The following is a 27,924-nucleotide window of genomic DNA, read 5'->3' as shown; positions in this document are numbered from 1 at the left end:
GCTTTGGCCAGTCTTTTTTTTTTTTTTTAATTTTATTTAGTTTTTTATACAGCAGGCTCTTACTAGTCATCCATTTTATACACATCAGTGTATACATGTCAATCCCAATCTCCCAATTCATCACACCACCACCGTCCCCCACAGCTTTCCCTGCTTGGTGTCCATACATTTGTTCTCTACATCTGTGTCTCAACTTCTGCCCTGCAAACTGGTTCATCTGTACCATTTTTCTAGGTTCCACATATATTCGTTAATACGCAATATTTGTTTTTCTCTTTCTGACTTACTTCGCTCTGTATGACAGTCTCTAGATTCATCCACGTCTCTACAAATGACTCAATTTCATTCCTTTTTATGGCTGAGTAATATTCCATTGTATATATGTACCACATCTTCTTTATCCATTTGTCTGTTGATAGGCATTTAGGTTGTTTCCATGACCTGGCTATTGCAAATAGTGATGCAATGAATACTGGGGTGCATGTGTCTTTTTGAATTATGATTTTCTCAGGGTATATGCTCAGTAGTGGGATTGCTGGGTTATATGGTAATTCTATTTTTCGTTTTTTAAGGAACGTCCATACTGTTCTCCATAGCAGCTGTATCAATTTACATTCCTACCAACAGTGCAAGAGGGTTCCCTTTTCTCCACACCCTCTCCAGCATTTGTTGTTTGTAGATTTTTTGATGATGGCCATTCTGACTGGTGTGAGGTGATACCTCATTGTAGTTTTGACTTGCATTTCTCTAATAATTAGTGATGCTGAGCAGCTTTTCATGTGCCTCTTGCCCATCTGTATGTCTTCTTCAGAGAAATGTCTACTTAGGTCTTCTGCCCATTATTTGATTCGGTTGTTTGTTTTTTAAATATTGAGCTGCATGGGCTGTTTATATATTTTGGAGATTAATCCTTTGTTGATTCGTTTGCAAATATTTTCTTCCATTCTGAGGGTTGTCTTTTCGTCTTGTTTGTAGTTTGCATTGCAAAAGCTTTGAAGTTTCATTTGGTCCCATTTGTTTATTTTTGTTTTTATTTCCATTACTCTAGGAGGTGGACGAAAAAAGATCTTGCTGTGATTTCTGTCAAAGAGTGTTCTTCCCATGTGTTCCTCTAAGAGTTTTATAGTGTCCAGTCTTACATTTAGGTCTCTAATCCATTTTGAGTATATTTTTGTGTATGGTGTTAGGGAGTGTTCTAATTTCATTCTCTTACATGTAATTGTCCAGTTTCCCCAGCACCACTTATTGAAGAGGCGGCTGTCTTTCCTCCATTGTATATCCTTGCCTCTTTTGTCATAGATTAGTTGACCATAGGTGCGTGGGTTTATCTCTGGGCTTTCTATCCTGTTCCATTGATCTATATTTCTGCTTCTGCAAAAACAAAAACAGTCTGACTTCTGAGAGAAGCAAATTTGCCTCTGCTGAAAGTCCACATATCTAAACACCTTGCTAACAAACACTTGGTCCCATATCATGTTAACTAACATTTCTCGTGTGATTTGGGGTGGGGGGTAGATGAGATTGCTCTCCAATGCAATTCACAAATTCAGTTAAACGTCATAAATACAGGAGGACTGCTATCTGCCCCTAAACAGCACCTAGTAGTGAGCACTAGTTGGGCACACAGTACCACCTGTCAACCAGAACGCAGCTGTTTAGTGACGGATTCTCTTTCTAGAATATGGCTGAGAGGGAAGCTCAACAATAAGGCCTCTCAGCAGCCAAAAGAGCTGACCCAGAAGCCATGCTCCAAAGCTTCACTCACTAGAGAGCACAGGGGCTTAAACTCCAAAACACACAGATTAAAAGGGAGAAAAAGAACTTCACTAAAGAAATCATTAATTAATTGATTTAATATTTATTTATTAAATAAATAAATATTTATTTATTTATTAAATAATTATTTATTAAATAAATAATTAATATTTATTTAATAAATATGCACCAGGTCTTAGTTGCAGCACACAGGACGCTCCATGCTGCACGCGGGATCTTTGTTGCAGGCTGCGGGGTCTTTAGTTTTGCAGCATGTGGATCTAGTTCCCTGACCAGGGATCGAACCCAGGCCTCCTGCATTGGGAGCGCGGAGTCTAAAAAAATCATTTTAGAATAGGTAATACGTACTCACAATACAAAATTCTCCAAATACATAGGGACAGAGTGAGAAGTAGTCTCCTCCCAACCCCATCCAACTAGTTCTTCTCCAGAGAGTTTGTACTAATTCTTATGTATTCTTCCAGAGACTGTCCCTGTATGTGTACCTGCAGGTGGAGATGTGCATGTAAACTTTTTCACACAAATAATGGCATATTATATGCTGTGTTCTAATACCTTACTTGTTTCTCTTAAAATATCTTAAAGTCATTCAAAATCAGTGTAAGAGCTGCCTCATAATTTATCAAGGTTGCAGCATATTCCAATGAAAGTATTAACTCTCCCTCTCTGTCCCTATTGATGGACATTCAGGTTGTTTCCTATCTCTTCCTACCATACACAATCCTGCAACAAATATCCTTGTACATATATTATTTTGCATAAGTTTTATCTGTAAGATAAATTCCTAGAAGTAGAACTGTTGAGTCAGAGAGTAAGGGCAATTTTTATTTTGACAGATACCGCCAAATTACTCTCCGAAGAAGCAGTACCCATTTATACCAATGCTACCCATCACTGAGAGTCCCTGTTTCCCACACCCTCACCAACACAGTGTATTATCAAAATCTTTTGATCTCTGCCAATCCAGCAGATATAAATTAAGTATAGTCTTAATTTGTATTTATTTTAAGTAAAGATTTGAATATTTTCTATTTTTTAAGAAACTTGTAGGATAATTTTTTAAATGGAATTGTAAAATTAGGCCTTTTCTGTAATATAAGTTAGAAAACTTTCTCTCCATTTTTCAGTTGTTCCTTCATTTTTCTTATAGTGACTTTTTTTAAAAAGAAGGTGCTGAATGTCTGTTGAATAAATTAATGAATAAAGTAAAATGTATCAATCTTTTATTTTCCTATCATATTTGGACCTTCAGTCTAAGATTACTTTTAAAATTCCATGTTTACTTCAAATATTTTCATTAATTTCATCTTTTAAACTTTTAGTCATAGAGAATTTCAAACATACAATGTATACAGAATAGTACAATGAACCCTCCTGTACCCTTCACGTGGCCTGAACAAATTATTCACTCATGTTAATCTATTTCATTTCTACCCTCACCTGTGGGTTTCATCTTAGATTTATGTCATTAACCCAATGAGTATTTTGGCATAAAGAAAAGGATATGGATTCAATTTAACTGTTTTCTAGATGTCTACCTAGTTCTTCCAATAACATTTACTGGATCCTCCATATTTTCTCCATAAATTTGAAATGCAATATTTAATATATATTAAATTCCTATATATAATTAGGTCCATTTTTGGGCTTCTAATTCTGTGCCATTGAACTAACAGTTCATGTGACAGTACCACACTGTTTTAACTAGTATAGTTTTATAAAATGTCTTAATATGTGCCAGGGTTAGTCACTTTCATTTCTTTTTTCTGACTATTCTTCATTATTTATATTTTGCATGTTAGTTTTATAATCAGTTTCTTTAGCTCATATACATATATATATATATACACACACACACACACACATCTACACACACATATATATATATATATATATACAAAAATACATATATACATACAACTGTAGAATTTTATTTGGGTGGCATTAAGTTTGTAAATTAACTATGAGAGAACTGACATCTTCTTGCTGTTGCATCTTCCCATCCAAATATCCTAATATTTCCACTTAAGTCTCATCTTGTACCCCTCTTTACATGCTTTACTTTTTTGTTAAATTGAGGTAAAATTTCACATAAAGAAAATGCATATATCTTAAGAGAAGTTCAGCTCAATGAGTCCGGACAACTGAATACCCTCACTGGCATTTTAAAGTCTTCTTCTTAAATATCTTGCATATTTCTTACTGAGTTTATTCCAGAGTGTGACTTCTTCCTTTCATAAACTTTTAACAAGGATAGCTATCTGGTTTCCAAACTCATAAAATGTAAGATAGAAATTATGGTTTTTCTTTCAAATCTTTTTGATAGGAATTATGACTTTACAAGTAGCCTACTGATTATAATCAAAATACAGACACACAAATACATTTTCTTGATAAAAAATAAATCATGGGCTTCCCTGGTGGCGCAGTGGTTGAGAGTCTGCCTGCCGATGCAGGGGACGCGGGTTCGTGCCCCGGTCCGGGAGGATCCCACATGCCGCGGAGTGGCTGGGCCCGTGAGCCATGGCCGCTGGGCCTGTGCGTCCGGGGCCTGTGCTCCGCAACGGGAGAGGCCACAACAGTGAGAGGCCGGCGTACCACAAAATAAATAAATAAATAAATAAATCATATTATGGTAATTATTTGTAACTATTGATTCATTCAATAAACACTGAGCTCATCATCCAAACAGGAGGCTCTGGTGGGAAGGTATCCAGTCACCTTTTTATTGTGATGGCAAGAAATTTCTGTGTATACCTGGTAATTGTAATTAAGAAAGTCTTTGGACCTAGAAAATTTGGGAAATGGGGAAAATGCCTTTCGTGAACAAGTTCATTGAGGTACAGGAGTTATTGGAAGTCTCTCCCTTTGGCTAAGGAAGGAGCTTAAAATTACAGGTGGGTTGGAAAACTGACAGTCTGAGCCAGTGATGCTTATAGGCCCTGCAAATGAGGAGTAGAATGCACATGGAAAAATGAGAAAAATGTCTGGTAGTTGGAAAAGGCACAAATGAGGACGTGTGGGTAAAATTTTTAAGTCTTAAAACCATATCTGTGAAAATATATTGACTTCTTCCTTACAAAAGTTAAAGTGGAAATTTGAAGAACCATCTCTGGGGTATATAGTCTGTACTTAACTAGAATGATTATGGTTTAGATGAAAGTTTATAAAGCCAGATTCCAGAAACATTCTAAGTGACTTAATTTGTTCTGGGACTCTTTCTTTAAGTAAATACATTGTTCAACTAAAAAATAGGTCCAAATTTTTCAACTCTAACATGCCAAGATGGAACATATGGTTTAAATATAAGAAACAATTCTAAGATATTTCCAACTATAGCAGGAAAATTTCCTGATTTTTTTAAAATGTAATAATACTGATTATTTGAATATTATGAACTAGGTCTTCATTAAGGATAAAGGAATAATTTACTTATTATTCCTTTTAGGAAACATGAGCTCCATGATGTAAAAATGCAACACTAAATGGAGAATGACAACCTTTTCAAAGAGCATACTGTTTCATTTTGACTTCATTTTATATATTTCCCTTCTACGATCAGACCAAGCTTCCTACTCTCCACGTTTTAGGGACAAGGTTGTAAACGGTCCTGGCTTGGAGAAGAGAAAGTGGATGGAGTCTGTGGACAGATACAATTCTAGTATCGATACAAAGTACAGATCCCACACCACAGTCCCAGACACACACAAGCACTAAATTTTAAAATGTTTGACAATGGATACTGTCAAATTTGTATATATAATCCTCGGTATAAAAAAATAAAGTTACTGGAAAGACCCAGCTTGATTTTAGCCCAGGGAAACTGATTTCAGATTTCTGACCTCCAGAACTATAAGAGAATAAATGTGTGTTGTTTTAAGCCATCAGAAAAAAAATGTTTTTGAGTTACTAATTCATAGTCAACAGACGTACCCTCAGGCCAACTTCTTTATGATCTTTTGTTATATGTTTATTTCAAAGCTGACTGAGTTTATGGAGGGCATCTATGACTAGAGAAGAGAATGAAATTAAATGAATTCATAAAATACTTCCTTCAAAAATTGTTATGAAAACACTCCTACGAATGAGGCATTGTGCTAGGTATTGGAGATATGAAGAACAAGATACAGTCCCTTGTCCTTGAGTAGTCTGTATAACAGAGGAGGTTATTACTTTACTGAGAAGTCTACACAAGGTCACTGAGATTCAAGAAAAAAGATCACTCTGGTCTATCTGTATGAGAAGCAAACATAAAAACATCGCTCTAAAAAGGTAAGAAAACAGAAACGGAAATATACTATAAACACATAACTAATCAGTCCTCTTTTGGGGAAGGCCATGTCTTCTGTGGAACTAATAGGTCTGTTCCCGAGAGCCACAGTCCGGGGCCTTCTCTTATATACCGGAAGAGTCAAATCAGAAAAAAACACGTTATTTTCATCTGCTTTTGGCTCTCTTCTTCTGGTACAGAATTAAGAAAATCAAAGAAATTGGACTAACAAATAATACTTGACTTCCTTTATATGTAACCTGAATTAATTTTACCACGTTTTATGCTTATTTTATGTTACACATTTGCTTGATATATAACGTTGCTTTTTTTTAAATTAACACTTTCTTTTAAAGGATCTACTAACAGGAATATGACTTAGAGGTCTTTTTTTTTCCTTTAATGGAAAAGTAAGGCTATAGAAAGGGTAGCTACAAAATTAAAAATGCTATTATAATGGAAAATATTTTAGAAGTACATGTGTTCATTCATTTATTCACTAAGTCAACCAAAATTGATTACTTGCTATGTGTGTGCCAGATACTGTATATACAAAACATACCTTTGATTTATGTGCTTGATGAACAATCTTTAGTTTATCTGAAAGAAAAAAAAGAACAAGTTGTCTTTTTACTAAAACTATTCTAAAACTTCATTTCAAACTATTAAAGTGAGATGGGGGGAAGGTGGCAGCTATGAAATTGAGAAATCTGAGTCTTTGCCTTATGATCAGGTTCACTTAAACCTCTAGTACACAGTAAAGTAAAAATTACATTTGCATATCATTAAAATTAAAGACCACTGTATAAAGATATTTTAAAGCACTGGCCTTTGACACACACAACAGTGTTTGTACCATAACCTGAAGTCAACTCAGCACAGTTTCCCTTAGAAGACAGGTGAATGACATTATTCTACCCTGTTTGTTAGAGTTGCTAAATGCTAAGATTAGCAAATAAGGTTTAAAAAAAACAGTCTGCCTTAAATTAAGACAGACTTTGTTAATGTCTAGTACTACTACTATTACTAATCTATTAATCTCTCAGAATAGATCCAGTGACAGGAGGTCAAATCATACCAACAAGTTGTTACCACTCTCAGAATTCAAACACCATCAAGGATCACTGGTAATCTGAGCAAGGCTGCTAATACCCAAAGACTACTACTGTTTCCTGGTTTGGAAATACTACACAGGCTCACACCATCTAATCTGCTTTACTCAATTCAGAAAGTATCCAATTCTCCACTCAGTTTTATCTAATCATTTAATTAATGTATTATGATTACATGTGTTATTATGTCTGAATAAACTCTTAACCTTAAACTAAAATTCATTTCTATCAATCACGCTGTTTGATTCAACAAGGAATTCACTGAAATGAAATGAAACAAGATAAAAAAGGAACAAGATAAAACCCCAGAAAAGGGAGGAACCAAGATGGCGACCTAGAAGGACGTGCTCTCACTCCCTCTTGCAAGAACACCAGAATCACAACTAGCTGCTAGACAGTCATTGACAGAAAGACACTGGAACTCACCAAAAAAGATACCCCACATCCAAAGACAAAGGAGAAGCCACAATGAGACGGGAGGAGGGGCGCAATCACAGTAAAGTCAAATCCCATAACTGGTGGGTGGGTGACTCACAGACTGGAGAAAAATTATAACACAGAAGTCCACTCACTGGAGTGAAGGTTCTGAGCCCAACGTCAGGCTTCCCAACCTGGGGGTCTGGCAACAGGAGGAGGAATTACTAGAGAATCAGACTTTGAACCTAGTGGGAATTGACTGCAGGACTTCGACAGGGCTGGGGGGAAACAGAGACTCCACTCTTGGAGGGCACACACAAAGTAGTGTGTGCACTGGGACCCAGGGGAAAGAGCAGTGACCCCATAGGAGACTGAACCAGACCTGCCTGCTAGTGTTGGAGAGTCCCCTACAGAGGCGGAAGCGGGGGGGGGCTGTGCTCACCATGGGGACAAGGACACTGAGAGCAGAAGTTCTGGGAAGTACTCCTTGGCATGAGCCCTCCCAGAGTCTGTCATTAGCCCCACCAAAGAGCCCAGGTAGGCTCCAGTGTTGGCTTGCCTCAGGCCAAACAACGAACAGGGAGGGAACCCAGCCCCACTGATCAACAGTCAAGTGTATTCAAGTTTTACTGAGCTCTGCCCACCAGAGCAACAGCCAGTTCTACCCACCACCAGTCCCTCCCATCAGGAGACATGCAAAAGCCTCTTAGATAGCCTCATCCACCAGAGGGCAGACAGCAGAAAGAAGAAGAACTACAATCCTGCAGCCTGTGGAACAAAAACCACATTCACAGAAAGATAGACAAGATGAAAAGGCAGACAGCTATGTACCAGATGAAGGAACAAGATAAAACCCCAGAAAAACAACTAAATGAAGTGTATATAGGCATCCTTCCAGAAAAAGAATTCAGAATAATGACAGTGAAGATGATCCAGGACCTTGGAAAAAGAATGGAGGCAAAGATCGAGAAGATGCAAGAAATGTTTAACAAACATCTACAAGAATTAAAGAACAAACAAACAGAGATGAACCATACAATAACTGAAATGAAAACTACACTAGAAGGAATCAATAGCAGAATAACTGAGGCAGAAGAACAGATAAGTGACCTGGAAGACAGAACGGTGGAATTCACTGCTGTGGAACAGAGTAAAGAAAAATGAAAGAAAAGAAATGAAGACAGCCTAAGAGACCTCAGGGACAACATTAAACGCAACAACATTCGCATTATAGGGGTCCCAGAAGGAGAAGAGAGACACAAAGGACAAGAGAAAATATTTCAAGAGATTATAGTCAAAAACTTCCCTAACATGGGAAAGGAAATAGCCACCCAAGTCCAGGAAGCACAGAGAGTCCCATACAGGATAAACCCAAGGAGAAACACGCCAAGACACATAGTAATCAAACTGGCAAAAATTAAAGACAAAGAAAAATTATTGAAAGCAGCAAGGGAAAAACGACAAATAACATACAAGGGAACTCCCATAAGGTTAATAGCACACTTCTCAGCAGAAACTCTACAAGTCAGAAGGGAGTGGCATGATATACTTAAAGTGATGAAAGGGAAGAACCTACAACCAAGATTACTCTACCTGGCAAGGATCTCATTCAGATTTGATGGAGAAATCAAAAGCTTTACAGACAAGCAAAAGCTAAGAGAATTCAGCACCACCAAACCAGCTCTACAACAAATGCTAAAGGAACTTCTCTAAGTGGGAAACACAAGGGAAGAAAAGGACCTACAAAACCAAACCCAAAACAATTAAGAAAATGGTCATAGGAACATACCTATCGATAATTACCTTAAATGTGAATGGATTAAGTGCTCCAACCAACAGACACAGGCTTGCTGAATGGATACAAAAACAAGACCCATATATATGCTGTCTACAAGAGACCCACTTCAGACCTAGGGACACATACGGACTGAAAGTGAGGGGATGGAAAATGATATTCCATGCAAATGGAAATCAAAAGAAAGCTGGAGTAGCAATACTCATATCAGATAAAAGAGACTTTAAAACAAAGAATGTTACAAGAGACAAGGAAGGACACTACATAATGATCAATGGATCAATCCAAGAAGAAGATATAACAATTATAAATATATATGCACCCAACATAGGAGCACCTCAATACATAAGGCAACTGCTAACAGCTATAAAAGAGAAAATCGACAGTAAAACAATAATAGTGGGTGACTTTAACACCTCACTTACACCAATGGACAGATCATCCAAAATGAAAATATATAAGGAAACAGAATCTTTAAATGACACAACAGACGAGATAGATTTAATTGATATTTATAGGACATTCCATCCAAAAACAGCATATTACACCTTCTTCTCAAGTGCTCACGGAACATTCTCCAGGATAGATCCCATCTTGGGTCACAAATCAAGCCTCAGTAAATTTAAGAAAACTGAAATCATATCAAGCATCTTTTCTGACCACAATGCCATGAGATTAGAAATCAATTACAGGGGAAAAAAACGTAAAAAACACAAACACATGGAGGTTCAACAATACGTTACTAAATAACCAAGGGATTACTGAAGAAATCAAAGAGGAAATCAAAAAACACCTAGAGACAAATGACAATGAAAACACAACGATCCTAAACCTATGGGATGCAGCAAAAGCAGTCTTAAGAGGGAAGTTTATAGCTATACAAGCCTACCTCAAGAAACAAGAAAAATCTCAAATAAACAATCTAACCTTACACCTAAAGGAACTAGAGAAAGAAGAAAAAACAAAACCCAAAGTTAGCAGATGGAAAGAAATCATAAAGATCAGAGCAGAAATAAATGAAATAGAAACAAAGAAAATAGCAAAGATCAATAAAACTAAAGGCTGGTTCTTTGAGAAGATAAACAAAATTGATAAACCATTAGCCAGACTCATGAAGAAAAAGAGAGGACTCAAATCAATAAAATTAGAAATGAAAAAGGACAAGTTACAACAGACACCACAGAAATACAAAGCATCCTAAGAGACTACTACAAGCAACTCTATGCCAATAAAATGGACAACCTGGAAGAAATGCACAAATTCTTAGAAAGGTATAACCTTCCAAGACTCAACCAGGACGAAACAGAAAATATGAACAGACCAATCACAAATAATGAAATTGAAACTGTGATTAAAAATCTTCCAACAAACTAAAGTCCAGGACCAGATGGCTTCACAGGTGAATTCTATCAAACATTTAGAGAAGAGCTAACACCCATCCTTCTCAAACTCTTCCAAAAAATTGCAGAGGAAGGAACACTCCCAAACTCATTCTATGGGGCCACCCTGATACCAAAACCAGACAAAGATACTACAAATAAGAAAATTACAGACAAATATCCCTGATGAATATAGATGCAAAAATCCTCAACAAAATACTAGCAAACAGAATCCAACAGCACATTAAAAGGATCATACACCATGATCAAGTGAGATTTATCCCAGGGATGCAAGGATTCTTCAGTATACGCAAATCAATCAATGTGATACACCATATTAACAAACTGAGGAAAGAAAAACCATATGATCATCTCAATAGATGCAGAAAAAGCTTCTGACAAAATTCAACACCCATTTATGATAAAAACTCTCCAGAAAGTGGGCATAAAGGGAACCTACCTCAACATAATAAAGGCAATATATGACAAACCTACAGCAAACATCATTCTCAATGGTGAAAAACTGAAAGCATTTCCTCTAAGATTGGCAACGAGACAAGGATGTCCACTCTCACCACTATTATTCAACATAGTTTTGGAAGTCCTAGCCACAGCAATCAGAGAAGAAAAAGAAATAAAAGGAATACAAATTGGAAAAGAAGAAGTAAAACTGTCACTGTCTGCAGATGACATGATACTATACACAGAGAATCGTAAATGTGCCACCAGAAAACTACTAGAGCTAATCAATGAACTTGGTAAAGTTGCAGGATACAAAATAAATGCACAGAAATCTCTTCCATTCCTATACACTAATGATGAAAAATCTGAAAGAGAAATTAAGGAAACACTCCCATTGACCACTGCCACATAAAGAATAAAATACCTAGGATTAAACCTACCTTGGGAGACAAAAGAACTGTATGCAGAAAACTATTAGACACTGATGAAAGAAATTAAAGATGATACCAAGAGATGGAGATATATACCATGTTCTTGGATTGGAAGAATCAATATTGTGAAAACGACTATACTACCCAAAGCAATTTACAGATTCAATGCAATCCCTATCAAATTACCAATGGCATTTTTTACAGAACCAGAACAAAATATCTTAAAATTTCTATGGAGACACCAAAGACTCCGAATAGCCAAAGCAGTCTTGAGGGAAAAAAATGGAGCGGGAGGAATCAGACTCCCTGACTTCAGACCATACTACAAAGCTACAGTAATCAAGACAATATGGTACTGGCACAAAAACAGAAACATAGATCAATGGAACAAGACAGAAAGCCCAGAGATAAACCCATGCACCTATAGTCAAGTAATCTATGACAAAGGAGGCAAGGATATACAATGGAGAAAAGACAGTCTCTTCAATAAGTGGTGCTGGGATAACTGGACAGCTACAGGTAAAAGAATGAAATTAGAACACTCCATAACACCATACACAAAAATATACTCAAAATGGATTCGAGACCACATGTTAGACCGGACTCTATAAAACTCTTAGAGGAAAACATAGGAAGAACACTCTGACAGAAATCACAGCAAGATCTTTTTTCATCCACCTCCTAGAGTAATGGAAATAAAAACAAAAATAAACAAATGGCACCATATGAAACTTCAAAGCTTTTGCACAGCAAATGAAACCATAAATAAGACGAAAAAACAACCCTCAGAAAGGGATAAAATATTTGTAAATGATTCAACAGACAAAGGATTAATCTCCAAAATATATAAACAGCTCATGCAGCTCAATATTAAAGAAACAAACAACCCAATCTGAAAATGGGCAGAAGACCTAAGTAGACATTTCTCCAAAGAAGACATACAGATGGCCAAAAAGCACATGAAAAGCTGCTCAACATCACTAATTATTAGAGAAATGAAAATCAATACTACAATGAGGTATCACCTCACACCAGTCAGAATGGCCATCATCAGAAAATCTACAAACAACAAATGCTGAAGAGGGTGTGGAGAAAAGGGAACCTTCTTGCACTGTTGGTGGGAATGTAAATTGATACAGCCGCTACGGAGAACAGTATGGAGGTCCCTTCAAAACTAAAAATAGAATTACCGTATGATCCAGCAATCCCACTACTGGGCATATACCCACAGGAAACCATAATTCAAAAAGACGCATGCACCCCAATATTCACTGCAGCACTATTTACAATAGCCAGGTCATGGAAGCAACCTAAATGCCCATCAACAGATGAATGGATATAGAAGTTGTGGTACATATATACAATGGAATATTACTCAGCCATAAAAAGGAATGAAATTGGGTCATTTGTTGAGACATGGATGGACCTAGAGATTGTCATACAGAGTGAAGTAAGTCAGAAAGAATAATACAAATATCATATATTAACACATGTATGTGGAACCTAGAAAACTGGTACAGATGAACCGGTTTGCAGGGTAGAAGTTGAGATACAGATGTAGAGAACAAACGTATGGACACCAAGGTGGGAAAGCGGCAGGGGGGGTGGGGATGGTGGTGTGCTGAATTGGGCGATTATGATTGACATGTATACAGTGATGTGTATAAAGCTGATGACTAATAAGAACCTGCTGTATAAAAAAATAAATAAAATTCAAAAATTAACAAAAAACAATTAATACTAAACTTTCTTTGGGTTATTTGTATGGAAATATGTTAATATAAATGTTTCAGACATTACATGAAATTCCTAAAAATATTATATGTTCTTGTATAATGTTATAAGTCATAATTCTAGTTATTATTTTAAAATGTATATCTCAGAAATAACTAAATTTCTTTGTCAAATCCATTATTATGAACTTTCATCAAATCTTTAACTGTGGTCATTTTTAAGTCTTTTGTCATTTACAGACAGTTCTGGGTGTACTCTGATGCTTTTGCAAAAATGTCCCTATAAAAGGGTTTCATCTTCAAGGAATTCATGGTAAAGACTCTGACAAGCACAGGTTTCTGGTAACTGACTATACGCTGAACTGAATGAATAAGCATTTTCAGAACTCTAATGGAAAACTGATGAATTCATAAAACTGCTAACAAAAGATCAAGATAAAAAAAATTAATTACATGGGACTGAGTGAACTGATGAGGATGATTATAATTTTTGTGACTTTCTGTTTGAATAAAAAAAATATCTGTTTAAAAACAACAAACCTTGATTTAACTATATTCTAATAATACAGAAGAACAGGGTACCTATTCAGTTAAGAACGAGCACCCTGAATTACCCATTATTTTAAACAGTCAACTTTCAATTACCTATTGCAATTTTTAATATAAGGTCAGCCTAATCCCTGGACTATATGTATTGTTAAGAAATAAAAATAAATCTAACCTAAGTAAAATACACACACTTAGGATGTAAATATGCCACAACTGCTAAAAATAAGCTTACAATGTACACCAGAAAATAAACAAATGTGACTTGTGAATTATCTATTATACTGAGTTACCTATTACACTCTTTTTCTCACTGCAAATATATATCAGTTTGTTACTGGAGACTAAAGAAGCCAGCAGTAGTTTTTTTTTTTAAACAAAAGGACCTTGCAATCAACTTGCAAAACTGTAGTTTGACCTTGCCAAATGTTAATCATGTTCTATATATTTTGCTAACAAGTCTTTAAATTAGAAATATCTTTGTTCTGATAGGTTCTAGAACCCCACAAGAAGGAGGCCACATATTTAAGAAATGTGGTGAAGAAAATTTAAGAAATTTTCACCAGATTTTTCTCTCCAACAGAAATTGGTAAGACTTGGGAAGAAGGTAAGAAAGGAGAAATGACAAGCTAGCAAAAGATGTTGTATTAATGTCTCTTTCTTTGTTAAATCATCTCTTTCACTTGTTTTTCCCTCTTAAAAAAATAATCTTCATTATTAACAGAAACAACTTCTGTGGATATTGTTTCCTTAATGCAAATTCCTTGAGGAAAGCAACCTCATAAAAATAAAAACAAGATCTTATGTTTGTGGAGTATGTAATGTGTTCACACGTGCATTGTTTAATCTAATCTCACACAGCCTTAGAAACAAACAGGATTAGCAGTCCCACACTGCACAACAATCAACATTTACTGCACACATGCACCATGCCTAAACGATAAGGATTTAGAAATAAAACAACATCCCCTGTGCTTTATGAACACACTGTCTGGCCAGGGTAGATGCCAGTAATAGATGTAGATGCCAATTAAATGGGAGGAAGGGCTCTGAGAAATCTCAGACTCTTGGTGGCCTGGCAGAGAGAACTGGACCTTTGTCCAAGGGCACAGAAATGGCAACTAACAAAAATGAAATCTGAGTCTGTGCCCTTTCCACTCCCCAACACCCAGTGTGTTCAATCCCATAGAGTGTAGCAATACTGCAGGACAAGGACAGGTGAGAAAGTAACACTTCAGCCTTTCTTGTCAAACACAAAGTGGCAGATTGTTAAAGAGCCAAATAAAGACAGTCAGTTGAAATCTATCAAAGCCATGGCAGTTCTCTAATTTCTTCACAGATAAATGTATCATTTTTCCTGTCAATTCATCTGAGTAGTATAGAAATAACAGGACAAGAGAATGTTAATAAGGTAGAATAATATGAGAGGTACATTATCCACTACAATGGAAAAAGAAAAAGGAACAAGGAAGAAAAACAAAATCAACTGGAAAACAATGTTTAAAATGGCAATAAATACCTATCTATCGATAATTACCTTAAATGTCAATGGACTAAATGTTCCAATCAAACGACATAGAGTGAAAGGCTGGATAATAAAACAAGAGCCTACAGTATGCTGCCTACAAGGGACCCACTTTAGGGTGAAGGACACACATAGATTGAAAGTGAGGGGATGGAAAAAGATATTTTATGCATGGAACCATAAAAGACCCAGAACTGCCAAAGCAATCCTGAGGAAAAGGAACAAAGCAGGAGGCATAACCCTTCTAGACTTCAGACAATACTACAAAGCTACAGTAATCAAAACGGTGTGATACTGGTACAAAAACAGACCTATGGATCAATGGAACAAAATAGAGAGCCAAGAAATAAACCCACACACCTACAGTCAATTAATCATTGGCAAAGTAGGCAAGAATACAAAATGGGAAAAAGTCTCTTCAGCAAGTGGCGCTGGGAAAGTTGGATAGCTGCACGTAAATCAATGAAGTTAGAACACACCCTCACACCATGTACAAAAATAAACTCGAAATGGCTTAAAGACTTAAACATAAGACAATACACCATAAAACTCCTAGAAGAAAACATTCTCTGACATAAATCATACCAATGTTTTCTTAGGTCAGTCTCCCAAGGCAATAGGCAATAGAAAAATAAACAAATGGGACCTAATCAAACTTACAAGCTTTTGCACAGCAAAGGAAACCATAAACAAAATGAAAAGACAATCTACAGAATGGGAGAAAATATTTGCAAATGATGCGGCCAACAAGGGCTTAATTTCCAAAATATACAAACAGCTCATACAACTCATCAATAAAAAACCAAAAAACCCAATCAAAAAATGGGCAGAAGACCTAAATAGACATTTCTCCAAAGAAGACATACAGATGGCCAATAGGCACATGAAAAGATGCTCAACATCACTAATTATTAGAGAAATGTAAATCAAAACTACAACTAGTACCACCTCACACCGGTCAGAATGGTCATCATTAAAGTCTATAAATAAATGCTGGAGAGGGTGTGAAGAAAGGAGAACCCTCCTACACTGTTGGTGGGAATGTAAGTTGGTGCAGCCACTATGGAAAACAGTATGGAGGTTCCTCAAAAAACTGAAAAATAGAACTACCGTTATGATCCAACAATCCCACTCCTGGGCATATATCCGGACAAAACTATAATTCAAAAAGATACATTCACCCCTATGTTCATAGCAGCACTATTCACAATAGCCAAGACATGGAAACAACCTAAATGTCTACTGACAGAGGAATGGATAAAGAAGACATGGTACATGTATACAATGGGATACTACTCGGCCATAAAAAAGAACGAAACAATGCCATTTGCAGCAACATGGATGCAACTAGAGATTATCACACTAAGTCAGTCAGAAAGAGAAAGACAAATACCATATGATATCACTTCTATGTGGAATCTAAAATGTGATCCAAATGAACCCTATCTACAAAGCAGAAACAGACTCACAGACATAGAGAACAGACTTGTGGTTGCCAAGGGGGAGCAGTGTGGGGGAGGGATGGACTAAGAGTTTTGGAGTTAATAGATGCAAACTATTACGTATAGAATGGATGGGCAGCAAGGTCCTACTATATAACACAGGGAACTATATTCAATATACTGGGATAAACCATAATGGAAAAGAATATAAAAGGAATGTACATATAGGTATAACTGAGTCACTCTGCTGCGCAGCAGAGATTAACATAACACTGAGCCTGCATGTCCGGAGCCTGTGCTCCGCAACGGGACAGACCACAGCTGTGAGAGGCCCGCGTACCGCAAAAAAAAGAAATTAACATAACATTGTCAATCAACTATACTTCAATGAAAAAATAAAGAAAACAAAAACAAATTTTTTTAAAGCTACTTCAGGCAAATGAAAAGGACAAGAAAGCAGAGGTGGAAATAACTTATATCAGACAAAATAGACTTTATAACAAAGGCCATAAAGAAAGAAAGGACACTATATAATGATAAAAGGCTCAATACAAGAAGAGGATTACACTCATTAACATATATGCACCCGGGACTTCCCTGGTGGTCCAGTGGTTAAGAATCCGCCTTCCAATGCAAGGGACGCGGGTTCGATCCCTGGTTAGGGAACTAAGATACCACATGCTGCGGGTCAACTAAGCCCATGTGCTCTACAGCCTGCACCCCACCTACCGAGCCCGCACGCCACGAGAGAGAAGCCTGCGCACTGCAACAAAGAGCCGATGCAGCCAAATTAATTAATTCATTTAAAAAAACATATAGCACACAATATAGGAGCACGTAAAAACACAAAACAAATACTAACATACATAAAGGGAAGAAATTGACAGGAGTATATTATTTACCACCGTGATGATTAACAGTCAGATATTTTGATGATTTCATGATCTAAAACTGATCTTTTAAAATAACTTACATGGAACACAAGTTTGAATACACACCCACACCATGCAAAAAGGGAAACTATATGTAGCTATGCTAACTTTAAGTGGCATCTGCAGGCTGATTCAAGTTTAAGGTTATATTTCAAGGCAGGATACTTTGAAAGCCATGAAAGACGAAAATGTAGAAGTTTCATATTTAATTAATCACGCTTTTTATTCCTTTCTCTTATTCAATATTTAGTATGTAAATTCTTTAAGTCCAATAAATCAAAGTACTTTCCACTCAGTGCCTTTAACTTCTGCTTGACTACCCCTTGTGACCTCACAATTAGTCTCTGGATATTAAACTGCATACACACGGTGAAGATTGTGATTTCAAAGTATTTTAGGTCAGAAGTTGCTCTACTAAATGGCAGCAGAATTAAAAACCACTCCAAAAATGATCTAGGGTAATAAAAAATTTATGCTTTAAAAATGTCTGCACCAATTAACAGAAATATTTATTAGGTGCATTGTAATTCTCAAGTGAAGTCTCAAATTCAAAGTTTGGTGAGTGGCACTACGCTGAAGGTTAATAACTGTACCATCTTTATAATAAATAATGAAACCCAGCTTCTTGCCTTATTACTACATTTTAAAATCAATAATTGCAACATATAAAATTACTATGTAACATGCTCAAGTTACTGGCACCTAAAATGTTAAACCTCTTCTTATAATTCCTAGTCTTTAATCATTTCTTCTTTTCTGATTACCTGACAAAGAAATTCATCTTAAACAGTTTGCCAAACATGCTATTCCTCACAAATAGGAGGAATATACAATTCGTACACTTCCCTACACAACTACAATTTAATGATATACTAGAATTCCTAGATTTCTAAATAACTTCCATAGTGGTTTTTATATACACAGAGAAAATTCATTTTTGAAAACCAAATTTAAAATTCACATCAATATAAAACTAATGTGAAATTATATTAATATGTATCTTAAAAGACTAAGAAAAATTGGTTACCATATTTATAGTTTCTGAATGGTGGTGGCAGGCTGGTCCTCAAAGGGATATCTGTAAGAGAAAGATTATTTTTATTATAAAATATTCAAATAGACATAGTATTAAATGAATTAGCATTTTATTATACAATAGCATCTTATACATTTGAAATATACAGTATGTATGTGGGAGACATTATTATATAGTTGATGTTCATTTAGCACATGAATCTGAGAACCCCTGGGGGGTTAAGTTAGTAGTGGAAATCAATGATCTAGAACGATCTTAATACTCTTACCAAATTTCAGACAACCTACCATGTAACAACTCTAACTCAGCAAAGAAAACAGAACAAAAACAAAGTAAAAAAAATTTTTAAACAGTGTCCCAAATACTAGAATTAGTTTTAAATAATAATTAAACCACAACCCCTACAGAGGGCAATTAAGTAACATATATCAAAATTACATATGCATATACCTTTTGACCTAGCAATTCCACCTGGAGAATTTACCACAGAGGTATATACTTTGCACACTCTTGTGCGTGTGTGTATGAAACGACCATACATACAAAGGTACTAACGGTAGCACTGTTCGCAATGCCTGGAAAAATCCAAATATCCTTCAGTGGGGGTACTTGCTAAATAAACTATAATATGCCCAAACAATTAAACATATTTGTCAACTGTAAAAAACAAAAAAGGATGAGGAAGAAGCTCTCTACTAATATGATAAGATCTTCAAGATATGTCAAGAGTAAAGGAGGCATAAGGCAGAGACTTATTTTTAGTAAGCCACCTTTTAAGTAAAAGGGGGTAAAAATAAGAATATATGTTTGCATTTGCTTATATTTTCATGGGAGGGAACATGATGCACTGGTCAGATAGAGAGCAGAAGTGGCAAGGAGAGGGGTCTCCCTGGTGGTGCAGTGGTTGAGAATCTGCCTGCCAATGCAGGGGACACGGGTTTGAGCCGTGATCTGGGAAGATCCCACATGCCGCGGAGCAACTAGGCCCGTAAGCCACAATTACTGAGCCTGCGCGTCTGGAGCCTGTGCTCCACAACAAGAGAAGCCGTGATAGTGAGAGGCCCGCGCACCACGATGAAGAGTGGCCCCCACTTGCTGCAACTAGAGAAAGCCCTCGCACAGAAACGAACACCCAACACAGCCATAAATAAAGAAAGAAAGAAAGAAAAAGGAAGTAGGATAGCTGAATATTAAAAAAATAAAATAAAAGAAGTGGCAAGGAGACTTCTCACTCTATTCCTTTTTACAATTTGATCTTAAAACCACAGGAATGTGTTAACAAAGAAAACTCTAAAAAATCCCACACATCTGAACTAGGAAAACTGTTTAAGTACATTTACCTTTTAAAGGTCAAATACATACCAAAATTAAAATATAATTTATTCATTTATGTTATATGCATTTAAACTACCTACTACCAAATATTCCAGATACAGGGTAAATAAGAAGTTACCAAGACAAGTCCCCACTCTTGAGAGCACATGCTTCCTGTGAATCCTGTAAAAAACTACTGAGTTGGCCAAAAGGTTCTTTCGGTTTTTTCTGTAAGATGACTCTAGTAGCACTTAGTTGTCTTTAACTTCATTCAAAACAATTTTGTTAGATTGTATTGTGACAGCTGTCATATCAGAGTGCATTCTTAAAAAAACTTATCAAAATTGGTGAATTTTTGTGTAACCATTTTAATATTGAAGATTGAAGAAAAAAACATTTTCAGCATATTATGCTTTACTATTTCAAGAAAGGTAAAAATGCAACTGAAACGCAAAAAAAAAGATTTGTGCAGTGTATGGAGAAGGTGCTATGATCGAACTTGTCAGAAGTGGTTTGAGGAGTTTCGTGCTGGAGATTTCTCGCTGGATGATGCTCCATGGTCGGGTAAACCAGCTGAGGTTGACAGCGATCAAATCGAGACATAAACTGAGAACAATCAATGTTATACCACACAGGAGATAGCCAACATATTCAAAATATCCAAATCAAGCGATGAAAATCATTTGCACCAGCTTGGTTATGGTCATAGCTTTGATGTTTGGGTTCCACATAAGTTAAGCGAAAAAAACCTTCTTGACCGTATTTCCACATGTGATTCTCTACTTAAACGTAAAGAAAATGTTCCGTTTTTAAAACAAATTGTGACGGGCGATGAAAAGTGGATACTGTACAATAATGTGGAATGGAAGAGATCTTGGGGCAAGTGAGATGAACCACCACCAACCACACCAAAGGCTGGTCTTCATCCAAAGAAGGTGATGTTGCGTATATGGTAAGATTAGAAGGGAGTCCTCTATTATGAGCTTCTCCCAGGAAACCAAACGATTAATTCCAACAAGTACTGCTCCCAACTAGACCAACTGAAAGCGTCCAGAACTAGTCAACAGAAAATGCATAATCTTCCATCAGGGTAACACAAGACTGCATGTTTTTTCTTTGATGACCAGGCAAAAACTGTTATAGCTTGGCTGGGAAGTTCTGATTCATCTGCCGTATTCACCAGACATTGCACCTTCGGATTTCCATTTATTTCAGTCTTTACAAAATTCACTTAATGGAAAAAATGTCAATTCCCTGGAAGACTGTAAAAGGCACCAGGAACAGTTCTTGGCTCAAAAAGATAAAAAGTTTTGGGAAGATGGAATCATGAAGTTGCCTGAAAGATGGCAGAAGGTAGTGGAACAAAATGGTGAATACGTTGTTCAATAAAGTTCTTGGTGTAACTGAAAAATGTGTCTTTTATTTTTACTTAAAAACCAAAGGCACTCTTTGGCCAACCCAGTATGTTCACAGCCAGGGCTATGGTCTCACCAGCCGACATCAGAATCACCCAGCCTGCTGCACCAGTAGATCAGACTCACAGCAGGCCAGTCCCAGGCATGTTTAAACACAAGACAAAAACCTGTTGAGATGATTCTTTGACAAACAAAATCACAGGAGGCCAACCGGATGACAGGAGTAAATGAGGCCGGGCAAACAGGAGGGGACTGTGAGGTAGGAGCAAGCATCCCGTTAAAGGGGGCTGCAGCCCATACATTCTAATCTGTTGCGCTAAAGTCTGGGGGATCAGGTGAATTTTTCTGACTTGAAAATACTGTAGGCCAAAGGAAACCTGTCTGAAGTCCAAATTTGCCTGCCTGACCCCCATCTGAAACGTCTGTCTTAGGCTTAGCAGAGCACAGATCTTCATTTTATCTTTTGTTTCTCACTTACTTATGAATTCTGGGCCAAAGAAGTATTGACTAAACATCGGAAAGGAGAACTAAATTTAATTTATTGCCATTTATATTCCCTGAACTAGACAGCGAAAACCCCTGAAGAAAGGACTGAGGTACAGAACAGATAGCTCAACGAAACTATTTGCACTTAGAGATGTCTACAGTCAAGACACCAAATCACTGCCTTAAGTTCGGTCTAGATTTCTGAGAGGAGAGACGATGACAGAGGCGAACAGGAGCCCCTTTTCTCTTTCTCTCTTTAGATCTCAGCTCAACTGTCACCTCCACAAAGAGGCCTCCCCTGACAGCCCTACTAAAACAGGGGTCTTCTCTCATATTCTTCCCTTCATAAATTTTTTTACAATTATAGTTTTGTCTGTTTACTTAGTTTGGTCTCTCTTTCCTATTAATTCATAAATTCCTAGCGATTAAGACACAGTGGCCTGTCTTCCCAAAACCTATGACAGTGCCTGGCACATTACAGGTTAATGAATACTGGTTCCAGTGAGAGCAAGTACTACAGCCTATTTTCTTCATCATGTTGCCAGTACCTAAAAGAGTGCCTGGCACATGGCAGGTGCTCAAAAATATACATGAGTGAATATGTATCGTTTAATCCCTTTAATCAGCAGGTAAGAACCCTGAGGTCTCAGGAAGGCAGGTGGTCAGCACAAAGCATCAAGAACCAGGACTAGAATCCAGCCCTCCCAACTCCCATCTGCTGCACTAAGAAGGGTAGGATAAAGCTGGTATCTTCCGTGGTGGCAAAAGAAAAGGTTAGACGTTAAACACGTTATGGTGAGAAAAAGGCTTTACATACAAAAATGCTTGAAGAGGAGGAGAAAAAGAACAACCACTTCCTTATGAAAAAAGGTGTTTCCCATTTTGCACCACTACGAATAAGGCTATGAGTATTCATACGTGGACAGACATTTTCATTTCACCTACAAGTGGAACTGGCTGGATTGTATGGTAGGCGCATGTTTAACTTGTTAAGAATTTGCCAAATCATCTTCCAAAGTGGTACCTTTTTAACATTCCCACTAGCAACATATAAGGAGTTCCAGTTCTTCTACATCCTAGCTGAAAACTAGTTTTTAATTTCTAGAATTTTTTGATTTTAGTCATGTTAGCGGGTGTGTTATGCTTTCACTATGGTTTTAATTTGCATTTCACTGAAGACCAGTGATGATGAGTATCACTGAATGTGCTTATTTGTCATCCATACATTTTCTTTGATGAAGTGTGTGTTCAAATATTTTGCCCATTTTTAATTGGGTTGTATGTCTTATTACTGAGTGGTAACAGCTTGGTTTCTTTTCTAGTTATTATCATTCTAGATACAAATCCCTTGTTTATATGTTTTACAAAGTCTTTCCAAGTCTGTGGTTTGCCTCTTCATTTTCTTAAGTGTATTTTAAAAAGCAAAACTTTTTAATTTTGATGAAGCCTAAGTTTTTTTCTTTTTTGTTTATTGTGCTGTATTAAGAAATTTTACCAAAATCAGTCCCTAAGATCTTCTCTTATGTTTTCTTTCAGAAGTTTTATGGTTTCAGCTTTCAAATTCAGGTCTTGAACGAAAATTGTTTTTGTGTATGGTAGGAGGTAAGAGTTGAGTTCATTTATTTGCATATGGATATCCAGTTATTACAACACCTTTTTAGAAAGATGACCTCTTCCCCCTAAAACGCCTTGCTCAAAAACCAATTAAACATATACGTGTAGGACTATTTCTGGACTATTTTTCATTGATATATATGTCACCTATATATCAATACACAAGCACTATCTTGCCTGATATAGCATTATAGTAATAAGTCATGAAACCAGATAGTGTTAAGTCTTCCAACTTTTTGTGACTTATTTATATATTTATTTATGTATTTATTTATTATAGGTCTTTTTTATTTTCCTTATAATTTCTGAACAAGTTAGAATAACTTGTTTATAAACTTTAGGATAAGTTTGACATTACCTGAAGGAAAAAAGAAAGTCTGCTGAGATTTTCATTGGCATTGGAATCCACACATTATTTTGAGGAATCATGGTGTCTTAACCATATTGAGTTTTCTGATCCATGAACACTGTCTATGTCTCCATTTACTTAGGTCTTTTTAAATTTCTCTCAGTGATGTTTTGGAGTTTCCAGTGTAAAGTTCTTACAGCTCTATCGAATATACACTAAGTATTTCATATTTTTTGATGCTATTACTCTTTTTCAGTTTCCAACTATATATTGCTCATAACACAATTAATTTTTGTATATTGATTTATATCCTTCAACCTTGCTAAGCTCAACTTACTAGCTCTAGTACTGTTTTTATAGACTCCATAGGATTTTCTACATAGATAATCATGTCACTAGTGAATAATGACATTTTCTTTCTTTCTAATTTGGATGCCATTTATTTCTCTTTCTTGTCTTACTGAACTGGCTAGAACTTCCAATGCAGTGTTGAATAGAAGTGATTTCTAAAAAACACCATGCCTGGTTCCTTATATTAGGAGAAAAGCCCTCAGTTTTTCACCATTAAGTATAATGTAGGGTGCCAGTTTTTCATAAATATCCTTAATCAGGTAGAGAAAGTTCCCTTCTATTCCTACTTTACTGAAAGTTTCTAACAGAAGTGGATGCAGCATTTTGTCTTCATCTATTGAAATAATCACATGGTTTTCCTTTCTTAATCTATAATATGATGAGTTACACTGAATGATTTTTGAATGGTAAACCATCCTTGCATTCCTAAGATAAACCCCACATGGGCATAATGTATTATTCCTTTTTAAATATTGTTGGACTTGACTTGCTAAAATTTTATTAAGAATTTTTACATCTTTATGCATGAAAGTTATTGGTTGTCAGCTTTTTTTTTTTCCTTCTAATTGCTTTCTCTGATTTTGGTATCAGGATAAGGATGACCTCAGAGAATGAGATAATAATTCCTTTTCTTTTATTTTCTGGAAGAGTTTCTGTAGAATTGAGATTATTTCTTCCTTAAATGTATGGTAGAATTTACCAGTGAAGCCATCTGGGACTGGAGTTTGCTTTGTGAAAATGTATTTTAGTTACTGTTCATTTTAAAATACAGAATTATTCAGGTTGTTTGTTCCTGTTTAGTGAGATTTCGTAGTTTGGGTTGAGTCTTTCAAGGAATTTTTCCATGTACCTAGGATAACATATTTATGGCACAAAGTTGTTCAAAATATTCCTGTATTATTCTTTCAAACTCTGTAGAGAATTGTAGTGATATAACAACTCTCACTCCTAATACTGATAACCTGTGTCTTCACTTTCTCTTATTTATTTCCTGATTAGGCTGGCTAGCACTTTATCAATTTTATTAATCTCAAAGATCAGCTTTGGCTGTTACTGATTTTCCCTACAGTTTTTTTATTTTCTGCTATGATTTTTTTTATTTCTTTTATTCTGCTTACTTTGGGTTTAGTTTGCTTTTATTTTTCTAGTTTCTTAACATAAGGGCTGAAATCACTGATTTGAGACCTCTTCTCTTTTTTACATTAGGCATTTTTAGTACCATAAATTTTCCCCAGTACTGTTTCACCAGATTCCCACAAATTTTGAAAAATTGTATATATATTTTTATTCAGTTCAAAATAGTTTCCCTTTTCTCTGCTTTTATATACATTATTTAGAACTGTGTTATTCAGTTTCCAAATACCTGGGGATTTTACAGAGATATATCTGTTACTGATTTCTAACCTAATTCCACTGTGGTCAGAAAACAACAGTACAGAGGAAGACACTGGAACTCACCAAAAAAGATACCCCACATCCAAAGACAAAGGATAAACCACAGTGAGACAGTAGGAGGGGCGCAATCACAATAAAATCAAATCCCATAAATGCTGGGTGGGTGACTCACAAACAGGAGAACACTTATACCACAGAAGTCCACCCACTGGAGTGAAGGTTCTGAGCCCAACGTCAGGCTTCCCAACCTGGGGGTCCGGCAACAGGAGGAGGAATTCCTAGAGAATCAGACTTTGAAGCCTAGTGGGAATTGATTGCAGGACTTCAACAGGACTGGGGGAAACAGAGACTCCACTCTTGGAGGGCACACACAAAGTAGTGTGTGCATCGGGACCCAGGGGAAAGAGCAGTGGCCCCATAGGAGACTGAACTAGACCTACCTGCTAGTGTTGGACGGTCCCCTGCAGAGGCAGGGGGTGGCTTTGCCACACCGTGAGGACAAGGACAGTGGCAGCAGAAGTTCTGGGAAGTCCTCCTTGGTGTGAGCCCTAGCAGAGTCGGCCATCAGCCCCACAAAAGAGCCCGAGTAGGCTCCAGTGTTGAGTTGCCTCAGGCCAAACAACCAACAGGGAGGGGACCCAGCCCCACCCATCAGCAGACAAGCGGATTAAAGTTTTACTGAGCTCTGCCCACCAGAGCAACAGCCAGCTCTACCAACCACCAGTCCCTCCCATCAGGAAACTTGCACAAGCCTCTTAGATAGCCTCATCCACCAGAGGGCAGACAGCAGAAGCAAGAAAAACTACAATCCTGCAGCCTGTGGAACAAAAATCACATTCACAGAAAGAGAGACAAGATGAAAACGTAGAGTGCTATGTACCAGATGAAGGAACAAGATAAAACCCCAGAAAAACAATTAAATGAACTGGAGATAGGCAAGCTTCCAGAAAAAGAATTCAGAATGATGATAGTGAAGATGATCCAGGACTTCAGAAAAAGAATGGAAGCAAAGATCGAGAAGATGCAGGAAATGTTTAACAAACATCTACAAGAATTAAAGAACAAACAGAGATGAACAATACAATAACTGAAATGAAAAATACACTAGAAGGAATCAATAGCAGAATAACTGAGGCACACAAGAATGGATAAGTAACCTGGAAGACAGAATGGTGGAACTCACGGCTGTGGTACAGAATAAAGAAAGAAGAATGAAAAGAAATGAGGACAGCCTAAGAGACCTCAGGGACAACATTAAAGGAAACAACATTCGCATTATAGGGGTCCCAGAAGGAAAAGAGAGAGAGAAAGGACCAGAGAAAATATTTCAAGAGATTAAAGTCGAAAACTTCCCTAACATGGGAAAGGAAATAGCCACCCAAGTCCAGGAAGCACAGAGAGTCCCATACAGGATAAACCCAAGAAGAAACATGCTGAGACACATAGTAATCAAACTGGCAAAAATTAAAGACAAAGAAAAGTTATTGAAAGCAGCAAGGGAAAAAGACAAATAACATACAAGGGAACTCCCATAAGGTTAACAGCTGATTTCTCAGCAGAAACTCTACAAGCCAGAAGGGAGTGGCATGATATACTTAAAGTGATGAAAGGGAAGAACCTACAACCAAGATTACTCTACCTGGCAAGGATCTCATTCAGATTTGATGGAGAAATCAAAAGCTTTACAGACAAGCAAAAGCTAAGAGAATTCAGCACCACCAAACCAGCTCTACACAAATACTAAAGGAATTTCTCTAAGTGGGAAACACAACAGAAGAAAAAGACCTACAAAAACAACCCAAAACAATTAAGAAAATGGTCATAGGAACATACATATCGATAATTATCTTAAACGTGAATGGATTAAATGCTCCAACCAACAGACACAGGCTTGCTGAATGGATACAAAAACAAGACCCATATATATGCTGTCTACAAGAGACCCACTTCAGACCTAGGGACACATACGGACTGAATGTGAGGGGATGGAAAGAGATATACCATGCAAATGGAAATCAAAAGAAAGCTGGAGTAGCAATACTCATATCAGATAAAAGAGACTTTAAAATAAAGAAAGTTAAAAGAGACAAGGAAGGACACTACATAATGATCAAGGAATCAATCCAAGAAGAAGATATAACTAT

General features: G+C 36.7%; 1 protein-coding gene across 2 annotated transcripts in view; it reads right to left on the bottom strand.

Moving 5' to 3' along the window:
* C7H2orf76 (chromosome 7 C2orf76 homolog) overlaps positions 1 to 27,924 on the bottom strand; it is an 87,009-nt gene that overhangs the window by 8,418 nt on the left and 50,667 nt on the right. The window contains exons 4-5 of one of the 2 annotated variants that reach the window (XM_065881047.1): positions 18,848 to 18,898; positions 6,609 to 6,646 (exon numbers count right to left, since the gene is read on the bottom strand). In XM_065881047.1, the coding sequence (XP_065737119.1) occupies positions 6,609 to 6,646; positions 18,848 to 18,898 (89 nt within the window). The remainder of the gene's footprint in view (positions 1 to 6,608; positions 6,647 to 18,847; positions 18,899 to 27,924) is intronic. The other variant, XM_065881048.1, reaches the window with a different exon arrangement.

This window comes from Phocoena phocoena, chromosome 7, assembly GCF_963924675.1.
Source record: "Phocoena phocoena chromosome 7, mPhoPho1.1, whole genome shotgun sequence".
Lineage (NCBI taxonomy): Eukaryota > Metazoa > Chordata > Mammalia > Artiodactyla > Phocoenidae > Phocoena > Phocoena phocoena.
The sequence above is the reverse complement of the archived record's forward strand: the minus strand, read 5'-3'. Positions and strand labels throughout refer to the sequence as shown.